We start from the raw sequence: 25109 nt of genomic DNA on the forward strand, positions 1-25109 counted from the left end.
TTATTATTAGTAGTCACCACCACCAAGCATAGTGGAAGAATATATTCTATTTTCACTTAAGAATGCCCTTGATGGGGACTTCCCTGGTGGCGCAGTGGTTAAGAATCTGCCTGCCAGTGCAGGGGACACGGGTTCAATCCCTGGTCCAGGAAGATCCCACATGCCACGGAGCAACTAAGCCTGTGTGCCACAACTACTGAGCTTGTGCTCTACACCCTGCGAGCCACAGCTACTGAAGCCCGTGCGCCACAACTATTGAGCCTGTGCTCTAGAGCCTGCGAGCCACAACTACTGAAGTCCACATGCCCTAGAGCCCGTGCTCCGCAACAAGAGAAGCCACCGCAATGAGGAGCCCGCTCGCCACAACTAAAGAAAGCCCGTGGGCAGCAACGAACACCCAACGCAACTATAAATAAATAAAATTGATTCTTAAAAAAAAAAGAATGCCCTTAACGAAGCAGTAGAAATTGTTGAATTTTTTAACTCTTAGGCCTTAGATGCATATCTTTTTATTTTTGAATAAGATCGTTATCTCAAGGAAAAGCACTTCTGCAATTGATTGAGTTGCAAGCTGAACTTGCAGCTGTTTTTTGTGGGACACCATCTCTACTGTAGAAAAAAAGTGCCTGACAGACAAATTATGGATATTCAGACTTGGGTATTTGGCAAACAGTTTCTCAAAAATGACCGAAGAGAGCCCATTATTCCACAGAAAACAATTGTCCGTGTTTATTGCTGGTCATAAAATTCGAATGTTAAACCAAAATTAGAATCTTGGAAAACTTGTATCCACCACCATGAGCTTGACACCTTTTGTCAAGACTTTTCTCATGAGGGACTTCCCTGGTGGTCCAGTGGTTAAGACTCTGCACTTCCAATGCAGGGGGCGTGGGTTCGATCCCTGGTTGGGGAACTAAGATCCCGCATGCTGCGCAGCGCAGCCAAAAATAAAAATTAAAATTAAAAAAAGGAAAGATTTTTCTCATGAGATTGATGCTGATTTTAACAAATGTGATTTTTTTCATATTGTGTGATGAAATGTATCAAAATTTGCGGAATATAGGTAAGAGGTCTTGATACTAAAACTTTGAGGACTGCTGGCCTGGTGGCTAATAGCATGAACTCTGGGGCCATTCTGCATGGATTCAAATCCCAACGCTATTACTTATTACTTGTAGAATCCCAGTAAGTGTTTCACCTCTCCATGCCTCAGCTTCCTCATTTATAAAATGGGGAAAATAACGATACCTATCTCAGAGAGGTATGTGGGCATAAAAGTAAATTAATATATATATACTTGTGAACATTAAAATGAGTTGATATATGCAACCAGTTAGAATAACATGTGGTGAATTGTTACTGATCTTGATAAGTGGTAATTTGTAAAAACAAATACATTATAAGTACAAAAGAGATAGAAATCTCTATGTAGTTATATATATATTTGTAGCCAGGAAATCTCCAGCTGCTTCCTCCTCATCCCCCATGCCCTCACCCCCCCACCTCTGCCTCACCTTGGGTACTCTCACTTCCTGGAAGGGCACGTCTGTGCCTGATGTCCTAAAGTGTCCTACCCATCTATTGAGTCTCTGTTTGGGGCAGTTCCTTCTTTTTTAGCAACCACACAATGTGTTTTTAAGGAAGATTTGGTGAGGCAGTATAGTTATGAAGGGTATAGTTTAATAAATTGAATAGAAACAGAATACAATTATATGTCTTTGCATTATTTGAATTAGAAGTCTCTTTCCTGCCTTAGCAATATTTAAAATTATGATGCATCATTTAAGTTCAAAGAGTTTAGGAAATTATGTGAATAGAGAAAAAGTATAAGGTTCTGTCACATCAAATACATCCATTTTCAGTGCTTAGTCCAAGCACACATAAAGTTTAAGGGAGAAAATCACTCATTTGGAGGGAACCTACATCTTCAGTCCTGCAGAGAGACTACAGTTGAGCTATTTTTATCTATGTTTAGAAAAGTTAATTATGTGCTGACATCATTTATTTGTTCTACCAATATTCGATGAGTGCCTCCCATGGAGTGCCAGGCCCCTAGCCAGGCACTGTGGTCCCAGTTGCAAAGAAGGGATGTGGGTCCCGCCCTCCTGGACTTAGTGCATTAAAGTTTTCTAATTGTTCTCCCACCTTCTTTGTAAAAAAATAAGGTAGTTCATCTGTTGTTCACTGACTACATCAGCAGAGGGAAAAGTATATATTTTATACTTTTTAAATGTTCATGAAAACATTCTCGAGTTTAGTGTGAGGTAAAGAAGGTAAGCTAGACTGCAAAAGAACTGTAATGATTGTTTCTTCTCCTGGAAGGTCACAAACAAAATTACCTTCTATTTTGGAGGACTGACGTTGTACAGATATGCTTATGTTTGGTGGTAAATAGCAAACAACCAGGCATGTAAGTCGTTGCAGTTTCACTGATTTACGTGGCTTCTGCTATCCTAGGAGAAATAATGAGCTCTTGAAAGAGCTCATTTGGGGACCATCTGTTTATGTGCCATCCCACATCACTCTGCCTATGGTGAGAATGGCGGGTCGGCCCACAGGACTTTTTATTCCTTGCCCCCCTACCTACCCCAGGTCTTTAATTATTGCCACACCTCAGGTTGCTTGAGTGTATATAGTCACCTGTTAAGTAGGTTTAGAATAGTCCTTCCTTTCATTTTCGGGGGTATATTTAGAGAGCAAATTTTAAAGCACCTTAAATATTTTTTTAAAGATAATGTAAAAACACAAAGCAGTAGTATTATTGAGACAGTGTGCTTACTGATAAACTTGTATTTTAAGATTTGAGAGTATTTCTTTCCTATGCGGCTGGTTTACTGGGAGTAAGAAATCAGATCAGGCTAAAAGCCAAAGAAGTATTTCTGGAATACAGGCTAGTATTGAGTTTCATTAATTTAATTGAATTCAATCTCAATATTCATTATACATGGAAAATATTAGCTATTTTTAGTCATGTTCTTGTCCCTGTCGCTGCTGGGGCCTTATGCAAACTTTATGTGTCAGTAACTGCAGTTGTCTTTCACAAATAAAATGCACAAAGTCACTTAACGTGGGCAAGCAAACAATGGCTGTGGTTGTACTACTGCTGTTCTTTTTCACTAGAATCTTCTGTTCTTTGATTCTCTTACTGTTTTCAGTAACTCCACCTAAAAATCAAACATTACTCACACGTTATTTTCTAAAAGGAGCCATAGCTGTTATAAAAGTTAATTCCTCTTTTCATGACAATGTTCCCTGTTAAAATATTTGGCAGTTCTACTTGTACTGTGTGACATCTTTGTAAGGACTTTTGTCCTCCCCAACCTCAGAGGCTCCCAAACATCAACATCTAACATTTTGTTGATGAAAATTTATGCTCTTGTTTAATTGCTGATTCTCATCTTGTCTTTTACATGTGTGTTTATGTGTTTCAGGAAAAAAGTGCCAGTTCAAATGTAAGACTTAAAACTAATAAAGAGATTCCGGGATTAGTTCATCAACCTAGAGCAAAGTAAGTTCTAGTTCCTATTTTCCTATATTGTTTTTAAAGCTAAAAATGTTTTTAGAGTGAGCTCCATTTTGCCTGCCAGATAACCAAGACTTATGATAAGCCTCAGTAATTGAGACAGTGTGATTTAGTCTAATGGAACAAAATAGAGAGACCCAAAACAGACCCACAATATATGACAGAGCTGACACTTCACATCAGTTAGAAGAAAATGAAGGGGAATATCTTTATAACCATGGGGTAGGGAAAAACTTTGAATAAGTCACAAAGGATGCAAATCTTAAGAAAAATGATTAATTTTTGTGACTACATTAAAATTAAGAACTTTTGTTTATCAAAATATACTATAGGAGAGTAAAAGGCCACAAAATGATGGAATATATTTATAATACGTATAATTAACAGTAGTTGGGTTTCCAGAATATATCAAGTAATTCTATGAATCAATAAGTAAAAGACAGAACTCATAGAAAAGCAGGCTAAAGACATAAATAACCACTTGACTGAAGAGGAAACATGAATAGCTAATGCATATGAAAAAAATACCATTTCACACCACAAGATTGGCAAAAATTTAGAAGTCTAATGATACTAAAGTGTTTACCAGAATGTAGGGATATAAACTGGTACAATTACTTTGGAAAACAACTCCACTCTCAGGTGTATACGGTAGAGAAACTTGTGCATGTGTGCCAGCAGGCATATTTTGAAATGTCCATAGCAGCACTGTTTACGTGAACTCTTAAAGCTCTTGAAGATATGGGACTTCCCTGGCAGTCCAGTGGTTAAGACTCCACGCTTACACTGCATATGGCATGGGTTCCATCCCTGGTCGGGGAACTAAGATCCTGCGTGCCTCATGGCGGTGACATGGCCAAAAAAAAAAAAAAGAAAGCTCTTGGAAATAAAACCTGAATGTCCATCAGACATGTAATGGATAACAAAAATGTGGTATATTCTTATGATGGGAATGCTACATATCAGTGAAAATGAATGACCAGTAGCTACCCAGATCAAGATAGAGGAATCTCATGAAATGTAAGGTTGTACCAGTAAGGTAAGTGGTAGTACCTGCCTATGTACAGTTTCATGCATATAAAGTGCAAAAGCAGGCAGAGCTAAGCCATATATTATATATATGTACTTGGTAAAACAATAAAGGCAAGCAAGGAAATGAAAAGGCATTAAATTCAGAATAGTGGTTCTTTCTACTGGATAGAAGACAATGGGACCAGAGGTTCTATCTCTTAATCTGAGTGGTGGTTACATGCGTGTTCCTTTAATTATTATTATTTGAAAATGTACAAATAACATTATATGTTTCCTTTTTTATGTGTTAAGTATTTCACAATTAAAATGCTAAAAAGAATAATGAGTAGTTTCTATATTGTTCTAAAACTGAGTCTACCTTGGTGATAAAATGCACTTGTGTGACTTTGAAGCTACCTGCCCTTTCTTCAAAGAAGCTGTAATCCCAGAGGCTGCAAATCTCTTTTGTGTTGTTCTGCCTAAATATGAACAAATTTCCTAAGGGTGCTGATCACACGAGTACATCTGACACAGTCACCACCATCCCCAAATAAATTTAACTATGACATATATGTAAATCAATATCGTAAGTGGAAAAAGTTGTGTTCTGTGGTTCTTCCCAGGAGGTTGAGACAAAAATAACATAATCACTTTAACCTGGCTGAGTGTCTGGAATTGCTGCAGCCTTGGCCACTGTGATATGGTGTTTAGGGCTCTTCAGGGGGTGGTGAATGAGCTCAGGGATTGAAGTTTTTACTTCCAAAGAAAACTGGACATTTTAAAATCCATTTATCATTTACAGTGTCAGTATAATGGGACAACCGATTTTTTTCACCCTCAGGTAAATGTCATGCTATAATCACAACCTACCTAATCCACTTCACTTGTAATCACTTTTATCTACACTAATTTTATCTGCCTCTGGGGACAACAGATACCTGATAACACTACCAAATCATCTTTTCATCCAAGCCATTAGATATATGCTCCTTTTAAATGCTTCTAGAAAAAGACTCTATTGAGAATTTCTTTTTTCCTTTAAAGCAAATACTTATTTAACTTTGACACATTGAAATAGCATGCTTTGCAGACTGGCATGTGCTGAAGCTTTCAGAGAAGTTGATTAAATTGGCTCATGTGTTTACATTAAAATTATGAAGAAAATCCCCTGTTTTTCACACAGCATAATGCTCGTGTGTGTGTGTGTGTGTGTGTGTGTGTGTGTATTTTAAACTGTGAGTCAGATCATTGGGTTTCCGGAATTCAACTAAGAAATTTTTCTAGAGGGCTAAGAGAAGGGTTTTACTTTTTCTACTCGTTGACATAATATAGTATCCAGGAAATTATTATTTATCATGCAGCTGTATAAAATAAGATGAGGCTTTTTTCCCCATGAGTGGACGGACAATCCCATACCTGATAATGGCAGATTTATTAATAATGAAGGCAGATAATGCTCACACCTTCATTTGATGCACCACGTAGAGCACATTCTTACTGACTTTGTAATCTCAGGCCAGTGACGTTATGTCTGTGAGCTTCAGTTTTCTCCAAGAAAAATGGAGGTGAAAAATCCTGTCTTATAGGGCTGGGGCTTAAATGAAATAATGTATGCCCAGTTCTTATCACAGTGTCTGACACTTGGTAAGAACACCTTAACAATTAGAAACCACCCAAATGCCCTTTGACAGGAAATTGGATAGATGAACTACACTGTATTCACACAGTGGAATATTAGCAGTTAAAACGAATGCACTGCAGCAATGCACAATGCTGGATGGACCCTAGCAACATAGCACTAGAACAAAGAGTAAGTCCTGAAACATTACACAGAGCATAATTCACTCTATAAAGTTAAAAACAACTAAAATAAATCATCTACTTTTTAAGCACATAGAGAGAGTAAAGCTATGTAAAAGGAAAGCGGGGGCATGATGGTTCCCTTGAGTTGGGAGAAACACACATGGGTGGGACGTAAGTAACCTCTAGGTTGTTGTTAAGATCGCAGCTTTGTAGAGGGAACTTAACCTCAACATAATAAAGGCCATATATGACAAACCCACAACATGGCCAACATCGTTCTCAATGGTGAAAAACTGAAACCATTTCCTCTAAGATCAGGAACAAGACAAGGTTGCCCACTCTCACCACTATTATTCAACATAGTTTTGGAAGTTTTAGCCACAGCAATCAGAGAAGAAAAAGAAATAAAAGGAATCCAAATCGGAAAAGAAGAAGTAAAGCTGTCACTGTTTACAGATGACATGATACTATACATAGACAATCCTAAAGATGCTACCAGAAAACTACTAGAGCTAATCAATGAATTTGGTAAAGTAGTAGGATACAAAATTAATGCACAGAAATCTCTTGCATTCCTATACACTAATGATGAAAAATCTGAAAGAGAAATTAAGAAAACACTCCCATTTACCATTGCAACAAAAAGAATAAAATACCTAGGAATAAACCTAAGGAGACAAAAGACCTGTATGCAGAAAACTATAAGACACTGATGAAAGAAATTAAAGATGATATACTGAGCCTGCGCGTCTGGAGCCTGTGCTCCGCAACAAGAGAGGCCGCGATAATGAGAGGCCCGCGCACCGCGATGAAGAGTGGCCCCCACTTGCTGCAACTAGAGAAAGCCCTCGCACAGAAACGAAGACCCAACACAGCCATAAATAAATAAATAAATAAATAAATAAATAAATAAATAAATAAATAAACCCAAAGTTAAAAAAAAAAAAGAAAAGAAATTAAAGATGATATAAACAGATGGAGAGATATACCATGTTCTTGGATTGGAAGAATCAACATTGTTGATTCAGAAGCTGCTTAGTAGGTAAAGGGTTTTACTTTAGACTAATGGAAATTCTTTGGAACTAGATAGAAGTGATGGTTGTACATTTTGAATGAACTAAATGTCGCTGAATTGTTCACTTTGAAATGGTTAATTGTATGTTATGTTAACTTCACCTGAATAAATAATTTTTTTACGTGGTGACGGACTTCCATTTCTGGACTAGATGGAGTAGACACACTTTCCCCATTCCTCCTACTAAATAAATTCCTCCCCTGGATGTTATATATAAAACAAATTAGGAGGCAGGGGGCAGTTTGCTAAATATGATAGGGTGCCTCAGGGAAGACGTCTCTGAGTAAGTGACATTTTAGAGACTTGTGTAAAGGGAGGGAGTGGGCCATATAGACATCTGAAAAAGGATTTTGGGGTGGGGATTTATCTTGTTTGAGGTTTTTTGGGGGTGGGGATTTATCTTGTTAAGGTGCTTGGTGGTTACATATACTACCCAAAGCAATCAACAGATTCAGTGCAATCCCTATCAAACTACCAATGGCATTTTTCACAGAACTAGAACAAAAAATTTCACAATTTGTATGGAAACACAAAAGACCCCAAATAGCCAAAGTAATCTTGAGAAAGAAAAACGGAGCTGGAGGAATCAGGCTCCCGGACTTCAGGCTATACTACAAAGCTACAGTCATCAAGACAGTATGGTACTGGCACAAAAACAGAAATATGGATCAATGGAACAGGATAGAAAGCACAGAGGTAAACCATCGCACCTATGGTCACCTTATTTTTGATAAAGGAGGCAAGAATATACAATGGAGAAAAGACAGCCTCTTCAGTAAGTGGTGCTGGGAAAACTGGATAGCTACATGTAAAAGAATGAAATTAGAACACCTCCTAGCACCATACACAAAAATAAACTCCAAATGGATTAAAGACTTAAATGTAAGGCCAGACACTATAAAAACTCTTAGAGGAAAACATAGGCAGAACACTCTATGATATAAATCACAGCAAGATCCTTTTTGACCCACCTCCTAGAGAAATGGAAATAAAAACAAAAATAAACAAATGGGACCTAATGAAACTTAAAAGCTTTTGCACAGCAAAGGAAAACATAAACAAGACGAAAAGACAACCCTCAGAATGGGAGAAAATATTTGCAAATGAAGCAACTGACAAAGGATTAATCTCCAAAATTTACAAGCAGCTCATGCAGCTCAGTATCAAAAAAAACAAACAAACAACCTGATCCAAAAATGGGCAGAAGACCTAAACAGATGTTTCTCCAAAGAAGATATACAGATTGCCAACAAACACATGAAAGGATGCTGAACATCACTAATCATTAGAGAAATGCAAATCAAAACTACAATGAGGTATCACCTCACACCAGTCAGAATGGCCATCATCAAAAAGTCTACAAACAATAAATGCTGGAGAGGGTGTGGAGAAAAGGGAACCCTCCTGCACTGTTGGTGGGAATGTAAATTGATACAGCCACTATGGAGAACAGTATGGAGGTTCCTTAAAAAACTAAAAATAGAACTACCATACGACCCAGCGATCCCACTACTGGACATATACCCTGAAAAAACCATAATTCAAAAAGAGTCATGTGCCACAATGTTCACTGCAGATCTATTTACAACAGCCAGGACATGGAAGCAACCTAAGTGTCCATCGACAGATGAATGGATAAAGAAGATGTGGCACATATATACAATGGAATATTACTCAGCCATAAGAAGAAACGGAATTGAGTTATTTGTAGTGAGGTGGATGCACCTAGAGTCTGTCATACAGAGTGAAGTAAGTCAGAAAGAGAAAAACAAATACCGTATGCTAACACATATATATGGAATCTTATAAAAAAAGGTCATGAAGAACCTAGGGGCAAGATGGGAATAAAGACCAGACCTACTAGAGAATGGACTTGAGGACACGGGGAGGGGGAAGCTGGGACGAAGTGAGAGTGGCATGGACATACATACACTACCAAATGTAAAATAGATAGCTAGTGGGAAGCAGCCGCATAGCACAGGGAGATCAGCTCGGTGCTTTGTGACCACCTAGAGGGGTGGGATAGGGAGGGTGGGAGGGAGACACAAGAGGGAGGAGACATGGGGATATATGTATATATATAGCTGATTCACTTTGTTATAAAGCAGAAACTAACACACCATTGCAAAGCAATTATACTCCAATAAAGATGTTAAAAAATAAATAAATAAAAATCGCATCTTTGTTTCTTTGTTTTGGTTTCATGGGTGCTTATTATACTATTATTTTAAAAAATAACTAAATAAAAGTGAGCCATAAACTACTAGCCAGGGTGTGTCCTGCTGTGAGGATTAGGATTACGCCACTTCCCTGAGGTGCAATTCAAAAATAGTAATGATGATCATGAAGAAATAACCGTGTTTAGGCTAAGATTTGTCAGGAGTAATGGAATTTCATTTTTGCAGGTGAAGTGTTTGGGAATTAAGACCTTGCCTTCTTACACTTTCACAGTTTAGCTGTTCATTGTTTGGAAGCTTCTTTTTTTAAGTCACTTAAAATGGGAGCTGTGTATCTTTCAGCTCTAGAGCTTATTTTGTCCATCTTTCCTTCGTTTGATTACTTGTCATTAAGATTCAATAGCATCATCACCCTAGTCTCAGGAAACTGACAAGTCACAGAAAGAAGAGGCTCTGATGGCAGGGTTAGCTCACAAGAGCTTTGCCGGGACCAGCTGGGAGCCACAAGAATGCTCCAGGGTATAAATGGAGGATAATCTATAAAAATATTGAGTCACTATGTTGTACACCCGAAACTAATTATAATATTGCAAATCAACTATACCTCAATAAAAAAGAAATGTTCCAGGGAAGCGTTGTGTTTTCCAAGGTGGACTTTTAGTAATTAGAGAGAAATAGGAATAGCCGAAATTGTTAAGCTGTGGTAGTTAAATCCCAACCTACAGGCTTTTATAAAAGATTTTTAGATCTAATTAATCTTAGCATCCAGTGTTCATACTTTATAAACTAAATGAGAAACAATCCAATTATCCCTTCCTAAATCTTGAAGAAAGACAGTAAAGCCAGCCCAGCATGCTTCTCCGTCTCCTCCCCTCACTCACAATCATCAACTTGTCCATCAGAAGGTGTTTAAGAATCAAGTTGTTACCTAGGGACTGTTTCTCACGGTGCGGTGTGTACCCTGGAAGGTAAGAACTATTGTTAATGCCACTGTGTTGATAGTTTCCATGTGAGAGGAGGGCATCCCTGTTTACCTAGGCGGGAGTCAGTCGATAGGGGGTAATTTACTTCATCAGAGTGAAAGTTCTGTCTCTGTCCCTGTGGAAGAGATTTAGGGCTTCTCTCTGAAAGGAATGCATGAAGAATAGCAGAGTAAGCCCCACGCTTACTGTCTGGTTACACCATCTCTAAGACAACACACAGGTAACGAGGATCTCGTGGTGGGTGTTTGCTCCACCTGGCAGGGTCTGCTGCACCTCTAGGGATAACTTCAGAGTTTATCTGAAAGAGCTCAGTTAGTGCATCGGGGTTTGAGAATACAAAAGTCACCCTTCCATTCAAGGTCCTTTCCCTCCTGTCCGTGAATCCTCTCTGCTCTCCTTACCTTCTTAGTTTTGTCCTCACTAACCACGTCCGTCTCATTAAGTATGCCGTTAAATAGCAAAGAACAGGTAAACACACAGGGCGAGGGCTACTCAGACATGCCTCCTCACTTACTCTCACGTTCCAGTGGATTTCAGTTCCAAAGAGGTGCATTTGCTGTCACCAGTACAGGAGATATTCAGGTCAAGTTCTCGGCTTGTTTGCTGCCAGCCCACACCTATACAGTCAGCTGAATACCATGCTGATGCTGACAGCCTGTGTAAAATACACATTTTAATGTAATAACTAGGATATATTTTCTTTTTATGGTTACACACAGGGTTGAAATATGCCATGTACTGCTTGCCTGTGCTTTTTGTTTTAATTACAAGGCAAAAATTGGGCACACACCTGCCAGTAACACCACTATAAATAACGTGTACATTGAAAGGGAATTACGTTCCTTAAATCATAGGAACTGATAGACTATTATGAAACACGTTTGCAGGATTACTGTAATGACATTTATCCTTAGTGTGACTTCAGAGTACTTCAGTGGAAAAGTCTGCAAGAAATAAATGACTGCCCCAAAGTTTAGGGACTCAGCATTTTTCATCTGAGGGAGCTAGGTTTAAGAAAACACTGAAATATGCACTTAACTACTCTTTGTTTTTCAGCATGCACATCTCTGAAAGCCAACAAGAATTCTTCAGAATGCTGGATGAAAAAATTGAAAAGGTAAGAAGTAAAATAACTACGTGTTTCAAGGGAAATATTGCCTCATGATTTAGAGTAACGATATTCTGGTTTCTGTTACAAAGCTTTTCTTGCAAGGGGATGGTTAGAGTTAAAACAAACCTCCCCACACCACAACGTGGCTAGGAGAATATTTAATGTATAACAGAGCTTCCCAGGATCCTGGGCTACCGTTGATCATTCATTAAAGTGTGGCAAGTCAGGTAGAGACTGGTAAGAGCCTTTGCCTAGAAACAGAGCGTTGCTATCTATCACTGTGTATTGTCTGCACCTGATGCCCTGCTCGGACCTCAGACTGCAAGCAAGGAGGTCCTTAGTACCTGTCTACTACATACCCAACGCTGCTCTGAGTTGTTTACAAATGTCGCAAACATGTTGCAATCAATACCTTACCTCAGGGAAGTGACCATGAGACAGGTAATACTTGCATTTTACAGATAAGGAAATTGAGGCTCATGCTTGAGTAACTTACCCAGGTTTGCAAGGCTAATAGCAGTAGTGTTAGAATTCCAGCCCACGTCTGTCTGACTCCAAAGCAGAGTCTCCGGGTTGCTTCTCTAAAAGTGTGTGGATTTTACAGTGACAGTAAGACACAAAGTTGATTCATGTGGAAATTTAACCCATACTTATGATCTCAGAGTGCCATATGCGAATTAACTGAATGAAGGGTTCAATATGGTAATCATTAAAGGCTTACATGCTTAGAGAATTTAAATTTATCACTGCAGGGAGTGAATTTTAAATACTAAAGTTATACATCTGAGAATTATAATTTGAAAACCTTATTCTGAGGAAGAGTTAAATTCTAAATTCAGAACATATCACGACTATGGTTAAGGCATCATGGGCCAATTTTACCTTTGAAATGTTTTCCATTTTAATTTTTACTTCTTTTTTACTTTTTGTGGCCCTTGAGCATTTCTTCCTGAATTCCTAGGTTATATACCTATCAGTCAATGGAAGATAGTGAAAGAGGTCTTAAATTCATCCGTATTTCAGTTGCAGACTCTTCTCTGAGGTGGACCTCTCCTGAAAGAATCATTATATAATCTTCTAATGCACCATTAAAAGACCAGCATATATTACCAATGTGAAAAATAGAAATGGGTAATGAACTAAAATAATAGTTTAATCTATAGTGTTCCTTGGCTATGCTTACATTCTCATTTGAGTATAATTTTTTTTTTTTTTACTTTTAGTGAAATTTTAGCTTATGCATGACTTTTTAGATTGAAAACATCATCTAGGAATAATTACCAGGTTTCACATATTGGTTCAAAAGCTGTTCAACTTGCCAGTAACATTTTGTTTTCAGTAAAGAGAAGCATAAAAAGCAATATTTTGTTCCTACTGTAATGGTGAAGATCTTTTCCTTCTCTGGATTATTTCTCCTCCACTAGCTTTTTGGCAATAAAAATATTTGCTTAGTAGTCAGAGGAAGTCTGTAAAAATTGAGACCTGAATTGTAAGTTATCTTTTGAAACAACATTCACAGACCCTGACAAGGTGTTTTAAATGATCTAATCTCTTTCTGGTGTGTTTCCATAATTGAAATTCTACCTCTTGTTACTCAAAACTGAAATTCATTGTTCCCATCTGAAATTCTACTTCCCTTCTTACTTTGCATCCAGGATGTAGACTATGATGTGTTTAGCACAACAAAAGCAAAGTTCATAACTTGATCATTTATTGGATAGAACTTTCCTTGGACGAAGGAGCATTGTAGATTCAGCATAAACAGTGTTCCCACTATATATTGAATACATTTATATTCAAAAACGAGCTGTTATAAAATCTGTGATACGTGCCCAGTTACAAATTTCTAAGGGAATTTTTCGTCTTCTCTGAACCAGACTTTCCTATTTCTGCTCTCTTACCTAAAGTTCATCCTTCTGAATTTTGTGAATATGCTATCCTATGTATCATCTAAACATTAAGCCTCCCCAAATTAAAATGTTCCTTTTTAATATATGTGTTCAGCTTAATATAATCTTCACCATAGTTTACATAACCAAAATTGGAAGTTGGATTCTTATGAATCATTTTCCTGACTTTTTACCACTGCTAAATATTCCTTTGGTCCAACTAATATTTGGACAACCATAAATGCAATTCATATCTATTCTTTAGGTTATATACGATTGATTTTAAAAAACTAAACTCAGAGCTTCATGCTGAAAATTGGAGTCATTCTGAGAGGCCTTGAGTTTTGAGATATAATCTTTCTCAGAAATGTCCAGGAATTCCTTTTTTCTTCCTTAAATTGGTAAGAAGCAAAATTGAGTGAATCTGTAGAGATTTAAAGCTGCCGTTCCTTGATTCATCCTTTGTATTCATTGAATGTCTACAGGGCATAGTTTGATTTACCTTTCAACTCTCCTCTCCATACTAAGAGAAATCTCTGTTCTGTCTCTCTCAAGATATATGCAAAAGTACCATTAGTATAAGGAAGCAAGGACTGCTAGATGGTTTAATACTTACAGTGAAACTTAGTGTGGACTACTCTAAATCAAAAATGATCATGGTGCCGAGCTGCAGTTTACTTTTGCACCACAACCGGGCAAGCAGTTTTCTAAGAAGTTATTGGTGTCAAAGAAAAGCAAGTAGCAAAAATGCATTAAAAAATTATTTAGGGGGCTTCCCTGGTGGTGCAGTGGTTGAGAATCTGCCTGCCAATGCAGGGGACACGGATTTGAGCCCTGGTCTGGGAAGATCCCACGTGCCGCGGAGCAACTGGGCCCGTGAGCCACAACTACTGAGCCTGTGCGTCTGGAGCCTGTGCTCCGCAACAAGAGAGGCCGCGGTGGTGAGAGGCCCGCGCACCGCGATGAATAGTGGCCCCCGCTTGCCGCAGCTAGAGAAAGCCCTCGCGCAGAAACGAAGACCCAACACAGCCAAAAATATAAATAAATTAATTAATTAAAAAATAAAAGTATATTATAAAAAAAAATTATTTAGCACTTTTGATGCTAAATTATTTAGCATCATTTAATTATTTAGCATACCAGGCATTATGCTATGACTCAGGATAGAAAAACAGATAGGAAATAAGGGATACAAAATAAGTAGGAAAGAGTCCCTTGACTTGAGGAGCTCAGTTTTAAATGCAAATTTCTTTGAAAAGGTAATTATTTTACCAATGGAGGAGTCCTTCCTCCATCACCCGTTACACCATTATCACCGTGAGTCAGGTCCTCCTGTATTGAACGTAGGTGTTTCAGGGGTCAAGTGCTGAAACTTGAGGTCCATGAACCAGGCAGTTGGGACATCCTTGGACACTTGGCACCATTTCACTATGCTGGCGTGAAGAAGGCCAGGACACTGAGCTGCATCTGGAGATGACCCCGGGAGAGATTTTTGTCAGGAGAGCAGTGAGAGTTCAAAAGAGCATTGTAAGCTCTGATCTACTTTTGCTTTTCCTTTTGGAGAGTAAAAAAATGCTGTGAAACAATGGGAGCACCTCATTTATCTTCACCTCGTTATTTTTCACTCTGATACCTAACCATTATTCCATTACATTCTATAGTTGTCCCTGACAATTCACAGGCTCCTGAACTTTATGTGAAGTGGCGACATTTGCCTAATTTTACAGCTTAAAGAAAATGACAGTTTACTGCAGAGCAAGATAATGATTTTAAACTCTCGTCTTTCACTATATTTAGAGGAGAGAGAAGAGATCTAGATTATTAAAACTTGGCCCTGTGGAGGAGTTTCTGAATATCGTACCAAAGACAGATCACATCAGATTTGAAGATATGCTTTCTACTGTATATTTGAGTTTACTTGTAAGAAGCAGAAAAAGTAAATACATTTTTTAAGTATCTGCATTAATACTATCTTTCCCAGGCAAACGCAGGGATTTATATTTTGCTTTAGGAAGATGTAAGAACAGCTGACAACTGAGAAGTCTTTTGCTCTCTCAGAGAGAACCCTGAATGTTAAATAAAGAATGTCTCAGTACAATGCCAGTTGCATCTGGTTAGTTTTCGTCATGAAAAGCATCTTAAGCTCTGTTGGGTCATGGGCATTTTTTTGGAATGTTGTAAAAGTTATAAAGACTCTCCCTATAAAAATGCACATGATACCATATACACAAAATTCTTAAGTAAAATTTTAGAGTTTTATAACTGTCTGGAGCCTGTCCTTGGGCCCCAGGCAAAGAACCTGTGCATTTCACTGATGGGCTTTGCTCAGATCCAGGGCCCGACTACACCCATGAGCACCCACGAGTCTCGTCAGGGTCTGATCTTATCCATATATATCTCTGACTGTAAAGAAAATTAGGAAACTGAGCACAGATAACTCCAAGAAAACCCACTCTCCTTCCTTTCATAGCTCCCTTCTCCTCTTTGAGAATAGCTCATAGTACTTCACCCCCCGAGGGTGCCATCAGAGTGCCACCATGCCTTGCATATTCCTGTACGATTTTGAGACGCCGCCTCTGTTGACTGGAATTATTCAATGTGACCTTTTGAGGAGATGTCTTAGAAAGAGCAGTGTATGGTTTTAAAACCAGCTGATTTTAAAAGATGTTTATCTGTAGACCTTTACATCTGTTGAAAAATCATTTACACTTCGAAAATGTTTGGGTTCCTGAAGTGGCCTGATTTCCTTGGCCCCAGAACTAACCTAGTTGGTGAGAAACATGGTAAGTCTACATTTATAAATTTATTTCAAGGGCTCCTTTTCTTAATATTATGTCAGATCAGTCTGAACTACGTTATGAATCAGTGTGTCAGAGATCCGAAGGTGTTTGCTTTTCATCTGGTAAAGAGAGTGACTTGTGTGTAATTATGAGCCATGATTTTTGGTTCTATATATAAACTCTTCCTGAAGTAGACCATTTAACTGCAGAGCTGCTATAGAATCGAATATAATATTTGGCACCTGCAGGTGATGATAGGTTTTACTTTCTGGTGGTGCGTTTAAAGGCCTCCTCAGTGCCGCTAGTGATGAGAAACATGGGACTGTTGTATCAGATCCTGAAGAATGTCACCCGGCCTGCCCCATGTGTACAGAGGAAGTCATAGCATGTCCCTCCTACCAGCTTGTCAATTTCCGTAACAACCAGGGCCTTCAGCACTGGCAGAGAGACGCTCTTGCTGGCACGTGTGTTTTGGAACTGGGCCGGGCTGCCGATATTCCATTAAACAGCTCCTTGCTCCATGGGAAACACAGCAGGGCCTTAATTTTGCCAATAACCAAACCCTGCCTTGTGTCTCCTTTCCCTTCATCCCCCTGCCTTGCCTCCTCTCTCTCCTGTATGTACCTTTCCTCATTCGCTGGCCAAAGTAAAGCTGTAATTACAAGGGTAAGGCTGTGACTCAGCCCTGTTTTGTTTCTCTCCCCACTGCATAGCTTTATGCAAGTGACTTCTCAATAGTTACTATGATAACATTGGCGCAGGAGCCACTGGCGAAGTGCGTGCACACCGTGGGCTTTGAGGATCCTAGCATTCCCCAGCATTCCATGTAGCTACTAGTCATGGGTCACGCAGCCAAGGAAAATAAAGCAGGCAGCAAGCCTGGAAGAATGCAACACACCCAGGCTCTGCTCACTTTCTTTTTTCTGGAGGGCTTGATTTTCAGAGAATTCTTGAGGTTCTATCAGCCTGGCGCCTTAGGGAATAGCAAAGGAGAAGAGTCCAGGTTCCAGAACAGTGGAGTACATGAATACAAATAAAAACCATGCCATTTTTATGAATGCAGTGAGGCCGACAGTGCTCTGAACTCAACAGCAACCTGGGGCACAGTCGGTGAATGGTGTCATTTTGCCATGGGTGTAGTACTTGGGCAAAGGAAGGCGGCCCAAGGTGCCAATCAGAGCAGAGAGACAGTGATGCTGGCTTGTGTCGTTTTTTGGTCTTGCTCCCATTTGGTTTCTCCTTCCCGTCCTCTTCCTGGGCTGTCTGTTTCCCCTCCTCCCCATGGCCTTTCCACTCTTTGCGCCTAGCATCCAGGGGCATTGTTTTAGCCCTACAGAGGGCCCTTGGGGACAGAGAGGGTGCCAGCCTCTGTCACTGCTGATTTATTATTTAAGCATCTCTAAAAGAACTCGAAGCATTACATAGACGGTTCCCTAAGGGTAAAAATTGGGTCTCTTTGTTTGCCTAGAACCTAGCACAGGGCCTGGGACAGAACAGAGGCTTAATAAATTTGTTGAATGAGTGAATGGGGCAAATAAGACCACTGGGCTTAGCAGAAGCACACGAAGGAAGGAGGTGTGATGGGGCAGACTCCTGTAGCAGAGGGCTCAGCGTGATAGGAGGGGCTCTTAACAGTTAGGAGCCCCATGGCAGGTATGTAGTAGGTACAGTGCCAAGAAACAGAACTGACAAAGGTCAAGAAAAGAGGCAGCAGGGAGCAAGTGAAAGAGCCTGTGCTTCAAACCCCAGGCAAATCCGAAGACCCACTCCAGTAGTAGCTGTGTGACCCCAGGTTAATTGTTTAACCTTTCTGATCCTCAGTTTCCTCACCAAAAAATTTGGATAGTAATACTAACTTGTCCGGGAAATTAAAGAAAATTCATGTAGTCTATAGCAGAATGTTTGATGTGTTGTATGTGCTCTGTGATTGGTAGCTTTTATTTTGGTTGAAGTTGCCTGTATCCACATCAGAAAGGCCATTTGTAGAGGAAGGATTTGGGGGAGGTGGTGACTGAAACTGAACATGCAGAACTTATCAGCTTGAACCTTGCTTGAGCAAGTGCCTTCCTGTGGTATAGATGTCTCCTTGTAGACAGAGAATTAGAACAGGATATTTTCCAGTGTACTGGCCCATCTCCCTCCTGTGTGGTATGAACATGTTAAGGAATTAGATTTGTGTGAACATTTATAGAGCCATTAAATAACCTGTGCCAGCTTTTGAGCTGATTACAGAATGAGTCCATGAGTCAGTGGCCTGGGTACAGCTGAATCCCTATCTGTATTTTTGCTGTTTGAAGGGTTCATTCTTTTTTAATTCTTGTGGGTTGCTTAAAACCTGCTTTTGCAAATATTCATTAATACTAGTCTTAAAATGTTTATAACAACAACAAAAAGTTAGGAAAGGGGATCCCTAACAAGATCATTAAAGCGATAAGCACCATGAGGAATTAGGAAATTGGGTCCTTGCCTTTAGGGAGTTTCTAATCTAGCAGCATAAAGTTTTGAGTTGCGAGGGACTTCAGAGAGTACCTTATCTGATTTACCCCCAACTTTCCAAACTCCCACTAAACAGAACCCTCTGTAGCAAAGAATGAGGCATGCCCCTTTATATCAATTGGGAAAGAATTATAAAACATATTATGTTTTGTACATTTCTTGAAATGTTTATTCTGAGATATCTTGTTATTTGTGGGATACTTATTCCTCTCTTTGAAATTCTGTGGAGAGCTAGAAGAAGCATTCTTGGGGCAGACACTTCTAGATTGCCCTCATTTTAATCCCATTTTTCTAAATAGAGTCAAAAGAGGAGTACCAAATACTTTAACCTCATATTCTCGAAAATGGTTGTTGGAGGTTTGGAGATGTTTAATCATATTCTGCCTTCCTTCTGGGTTCTAAACAAATTTAAAATAGACACAGAGAGTCAGGTGAGTATCATGGGTCAGTATCTATCTTATTAATAAGTCTCATAATTCCCAAATGCAGAGCTTCTAGTAAACTAGTTTGGAATATATTTGCAATACTTAAAACATGAAAAGGATCTGTAGCCAGCATATATAAGGAAGTACTATTAATACAAACCAATAAAAACCATCAATTAAAGTTATGAGTCTATATCCTTGAAATTCTCTTACATGTGTACAATAAAGTTCACGGAAGCATACATACTATGCTCAGTAGCAAAAAAAATTTTTTAAACCTGGAAGCAGTTTAAGTGCCTAGCACTAGAGGAATGAATAAATAAAATCCTTTATAGTCCCACAGTACAATATCATTCAGCAGTTAAAAGAAATGACCCAGGCGCATATATATATATATCCACAATTATAGATCTCAAATCATATTATTAAATGAATAGAGGAATAAGCAGAGTGATAAAAATCATATGACACCATACAAATTTTAAAAACCATACACTGTTTTTAGATGGACATTCAACAAATATTTATTAAACACCAGTTATACACACACATACACGTGTGCATGCACACATTACTATAGTACGTTTTTATATGATATATTTATAAATGGCATGTATTTATATCTGTTATATATGTAAACATTCACATACAAGATGTATAGTTTATTTGGTATATTATGAATATGATACAAATATTAAAGTATCAAAAATGATCATACCAAACCCATGACCATTGTTGCACCTGGGGATGGGGGAAGGGGAATGGGACTGGGATGGTAGTTTCATTTCTTCAGGGAGAGAGTGGCAGCTAGAAGCAATGTTACAAAATATTACTAGTTCTTATGCCTGTGGTTGAAATGCAGTGTTTGTTACATTCATTATACTTTTCTGTATCTTTTAAATTTCTCAAAATTCAGAGAAGTCTATGAAAAGAGGAATATGTGTATGGCAAAATGTCAGGTGGAAAACAAGCAGATTACACTGTGGTCACTGGCGTTGCTCACCTTCCACTGCATCCGCATATGTACGGTTTGGTGGAAGAAAACCTTCAGGAGGAACTAATACACGGGCACCAAGGCATGCTCTAAGTCACCTGAAGTTCTCCTGGGGTTTTTTTTGTTTTGTTTTTTTATTTAATAAATTTATTTATTTATTTATTTCTTGCTGCATTGGGTCTTCGTTGCTGCGCGCGGGCTTTCTCTAGTTGCGGCGAGCGGGGGCTACTCTTCCTTGCAGTGCACGGGCTTCTCATTGCGGTGACTTCTCTTGTTGCAAAGCACAGGCTCTAGGTGTGCGGGCTTCAATAGCTGTGGCTCACAGGCTCAGCAGTTGTGGCTCGTGGGCTCTAGAGTGCAGGCTCAGTAGTTGTGGCGTACAGGCTTAGTTGCTCCGCAGCATGTGGGATCTTCCCGGACCAGGGCTCGAACCCGTGTGCCCTGCATTGGCAGGCGGATTCTTAACCACCACGCCACCAGGGAAGCCCAGTGCTCCTGTTTTAATTTCATTTGAAACCGCTTCCATTTCCAAGGGCTCTGATAGTCATAGCCGCAGATGGAGCTGACCTCTGTTCATTGCTGTTCTTATTGGCCAGTTGATCAAATGTGTGACAAGCCTTAATATAATCAGAGCTTCATAACTTATTAGGCTAAACAGTCCCCACAAATTCAGTTAGTTCTGTTTGCCCAGCTTCTGATGTGTCCTCTGGGCCTCCCCCAGTTGTCATCCTCCCAAAGTGTTAATTCCCAGGAAATGTATTAGATTCATCAGGCCAGTGGAAACCTCAGGATCCATCATGAAATCCCATGGACGCTGCTTTTCTTCATCTTTCTAAGGTGCAGCTTGCCCACCTTAGCCATGTCCTGGAAGAGGAAGGAAGCCAAACGGACATGTTCTCCCCAGCCATGGGCCCAGGACACCCACTCCTCACTGCTCTCTGGGCCTTTTCTCCCTCATATCTGGCTAGTTCACTCCTCTGTGCCTTCTGAGGGCAGGGACGTCTCATCAGTAGCTGCAGTCCTCTCCCTGGCCAAATGCATGTGCTTCCTATTCTGAAAGCAAAGAGGAAGGAAAGGGAAGGTGAGCACTGTGGTCCAGCAAACAATGTTTCTCTTCTGTGTAGGCAGGAGGGAAAGGAACCAACTTGTCACTTTCTCCCCTGTCTGGTAGGGTAGCCCATGGAGCATTAAGAGGGGCAAACCCAGCATTCTCTACTCTCTCCACCTGTCACTGGGTGAGTCAGTCACCATCCATAAGGCCTCAGGGAGGTGGGAGGAGAGGGGATAAGGAGAGCCTGCTGGGTTCTCTAATCCAGCAAGGACGCTGATTCTCATCTGACTGACTGTTCTCAGTTAAAAACTGTAAGGAAAGGAGGTGTGTGCTTAGTCTCCCCAAACCTCCAGCCATGTTCAAAATAAATTCTAGGGTATAAGCAATTAGTTCAGAGCAAAGAGCTCTAAAGAGTTTGTCTGGAAGGCACATCTTTGTCAAGAGGCAGATGGATTGAAATCCCAGGCCTGCTAAAGCCATTGTCCTGAAGGAAGTGAGTCTTAGAGGAGACCCATGAAGCTTCATGTCCTAGAGGAAGTGAATCCTAGGGGAGACCCATGAGGCTCCAATCCACCAAGTGGGTTCTCCTGGCTTAGGGGTGAGGGGGTGGTATTTAAATCCTAACTCTTATACCTGAGAATAGACTAATTTAAGACATCTCTTTGAATTAAGTCCATCAAATGACCTGGAAATCTTCTGCAAAGAATTACGCAAAATTTTATGGTGTATCTCTTTATCGTTATAAGGAATCAGGTATAACAGGGAAATTTTTTATAAGGTAATATCAAGTAAAAAATAAATAAAATTAAAAAATTTGTTGTCTATCATAGGATTGAAACTACATAAAAATGACATACATATGGACAGAGATTTAAATGAAACTTGAAAACTTTCTAATTTATTAGCAAGACGGGGTTGTAAGAAAATTTTTAAATTTAATTTTGATTTCGATCGATGGTTTTCTTGTTTATAAGATAAGAACAATTTTATAAAACGACCTTTTGGAGAAGAACCCTGGCCCCATCTTGAGAGAAATGTCTCTCAAGGTGGAATTTATCTCTGCTGTGTGAGCACTTAGGAAGAAGGCCCAAACCCGTGACAGAGTTAACCTCTGAACCTACAGATAGTAATTGTATTTTCTGTGACAAAAGTGGGCAGAATATACAGCCCATGGGCCAAATCTAGCCTGCCAGACAAGAATGGTTTTTACGTGTTTAAATGGTTGGGGGAAACAAAAGGCCGAATAATATTTTCTGACATGTGAAAAATCATGTGAAATTCCAGCTTAAGGGTCCACAAATAAAGTTTTGTTGGAACACAGCCATACTCGTTATTTTACTTTTCTCTGTGGCTGCCTTCATGTTTATAGCTGGAGCTGAGTTGCAACAGAGACCCTTTAGAAGGCAAAGCCTAAATTATTTACTCTTTGGTCCTTCACAGAGAAAGTCGCCAACCCTGCTCTAGGACATCAGTTCAATATGGCCCAGAGACATGGGCATCCTGCATTCTGTATCCCTGCTTTTTTTTTTTCTTTTCTTTTCTTTTTTTGGCCTTGCCATGCGGTGGCTTCTGGGATCTTAGTTCCCCGACCAGGGATCGAACCTGTGCCCTCTACATTGGAAGCACAGAGTCTTAACCACTGGACCGCCGAGGAAGTCCCATCCCTGCTTTTCCCCGTCCTCACTCCTGCTCACCTCCTCGTGGGGAAAAAAGCATCATCGAAGTCATCTGAGTGCCAGCATCAGCCAAAGCAGGACCTTGAGAAATAGGTCCCTTAAAGCTTCTAAAATATCCTTTTTAGAAGGATAGAATCAGTAGAATGAGGATTTGGGTGTAATCAACGCTTCATGGGAGTTTTAAAGCTGTTTAGTCAAGATATTCTCTCTTGGAAATGAAAAGGCCAATATACAGGGTTCTTGTCACTGTGGCTGTTATCGTGGTGATCATTCCTATACATGGTCAACACAACAGTCAGAGGCTGTCATACTCCTACTGCTAATTACAAACGATTCCTTTTTCCAACTGAAATGATAATGCACGAGTCTAATTAGAATAAAGCTCATTAGAAACAGACTTGGCCATTAATGTCTTGATTGATTTTTCTAATGAAATAAGCCAGGGGAGGAGACTTGAACAGCACAGCTAATTATTTTTGCTTTTCTTCGGCATTGCCTCAAAACTTGTTATAAATTGTTGTTGTGCCGTAACGAAAATGCTGCTGAAACACTCCCTGACTGAAGAGGCTCTGACACTTGCAGCCCCGAGGAGGCAGTGGAGGGCGCCTGACTCCTGGCCCACAGCCCTACAGGAGGAGGATTAAACAGCAGCCCCTGGGGGGTGTCCTTCATTTCACTTTTCCACCGTCGTCCCGCCTCCTCCTCGTCATCTTTGTTCTGGATTCTGGCTGGTGGTTCACAGATGCTCAAGCTGTGGAATGCAGCTCTCGTGCCCCTGTATTCCTGTTTCGACAGAGTTTAAATGTTCAGGCTCCCATAGAAACTTAGATCCGAGGTTGCCACTGGATGGTGATACATGGGGGAAAAGTTTTGGGGAAAAAGATGTTAGGTGGGCAGAGAAGCAAGACGGCCCATTAAGTGTCTGTACCAAATACTGTTGGGACAATTGTGTTTCATTAATCAAGATGTTCTTTGGTGCCCAGAAAGCCAGACCGCCCCACACTGCAGGGTAGAAGGCTACCAAAGAGGCACGACTAAGTCAAGAAACAGACTCACTAAGCCCACAGTTAGGAAGAGAGAGGAGGAAGATGAATCATGTAAAGGAAACAGACAGGAGGTAGGAGAATCCAAATAATGCACAGGTCAGAAACCTGTGGAGCTTCCCTGTCATCCAGAGAGGTTCAGGAGAGGAGGAGGAATTCTTCATTTGTCAGTTAGCCTGCTGTATGATCAGTATAACAGTGCACACTTCCAGGCAGAAATAAGCCTCATTAAAGCAAACTTCTGTGGGCCACACAAGGATTCCATTGAGTGTCAAAAAGACAAAGAGGGCTTCCCTGGTGGCGCAGTGGTTGAGAATCTGCCTGCTAATGCAGGGGACACGGGTTCGAGCCCTGGTCTGGGAAGATCCCACATGCCACGGAGCAACTAGGCCCATGAGCCACAGTTACTGAGCCTGCGCGTCTGGAGCCTGTGCTCCGCAACAAGAGAGGCCGCGATAGTGAGAGGCCCGCGCACCGCGATGAAGAGTGACCCCGGCTTGCCACAACTAGAGAAAGCCCTCGCACAGAAACGAAGACCCAACACAGCAAAAATAAATTTAAAAAATTAAAAAAAAAAAAAAAAAAGACAAGGAGGAGAGAGCAGTTCTCATGGGTTCCCTTACCCTGCTCCTCTCCACCCAGGTGCCCCTTCCCAATAAAGTCTTTTGCTTTATCAGCAAAAAAAAAAGACAAAGGGGAATAAGAGACATGTTCTGTTCTGCCCCCTATAGTAAGGGAAGCAAACATTTTGGCTAAAATTACTTTTAAGACATGGTGGGATGGAAGGACCACTGAGAGGGGAAGAGACCAATTCTCCCTAGAGCTTTCACTTGAAATTATGATGTTGGAACAAGATCGTAAACTAAGTAGCCATTAAGAGAAGTCTGGGGAGGAGGGAGTATGAGAGAAGAAAGCAATATATGTGGAAATGCAGGATGTACAAGAAGGATCTGCCAGTTTGGGACATAGTGGATGACCGATCCTGTTGTTTTGTTCGTCTTTTATGTTTTAACCATTTTTTCTTTGGGATATTAGATGGTTTTTTCCATGCCTATAAAAAATGCTGCAATGA

At 40.1% G+C, this 25109-nt stretch overlaps 1 protein-coding gene across 3 annotated transcripts in view; it reads left to right on the forward strand.

Moving 5' to 3' along the window:
* Positions 1-25109, forward strand: part of C3H1orf21 (chromosome 3 C1orf21 homolog) — a 234502-nt gene that overhangs the window by 199720 nt on the left and 9673 nt on the right. For 2 of the 3 annotated variants that reach the window (XM_068541392.1, XM_068541393.1), the window contains exons 4-5: positions 3432-3508; positions 11629-11689. In XM_068541392.1, the coding sequence (XP_068397493.1) occupies positions 3432-3508; positions 11629-11689 (138 nt within the window). Of the gene's footprint in view, positions 1-3431; positions 3509-11628; positions 11690-22758; positions 23354-25109 lie in introns of those variants that run through there. The other variant, XM_068541394.1, reaches the window with a different exon arrangement.

Source organism: Eschrichtius robustus, chromosome 3 (genome assembly GCF_028021215.1).
Source record: "Eschrichtius robustus isolate mEscRob2 chromosome 3, mEscRob2.pri, whole genome shotgun sequence".
Classification (NCBI taxonomy): Eukaryota; Metazoa; Chordata; class Mammalia; order Artiodactyla; family Eschrichtiidae; genus Eschrichtius; species Eschrichtius robustus.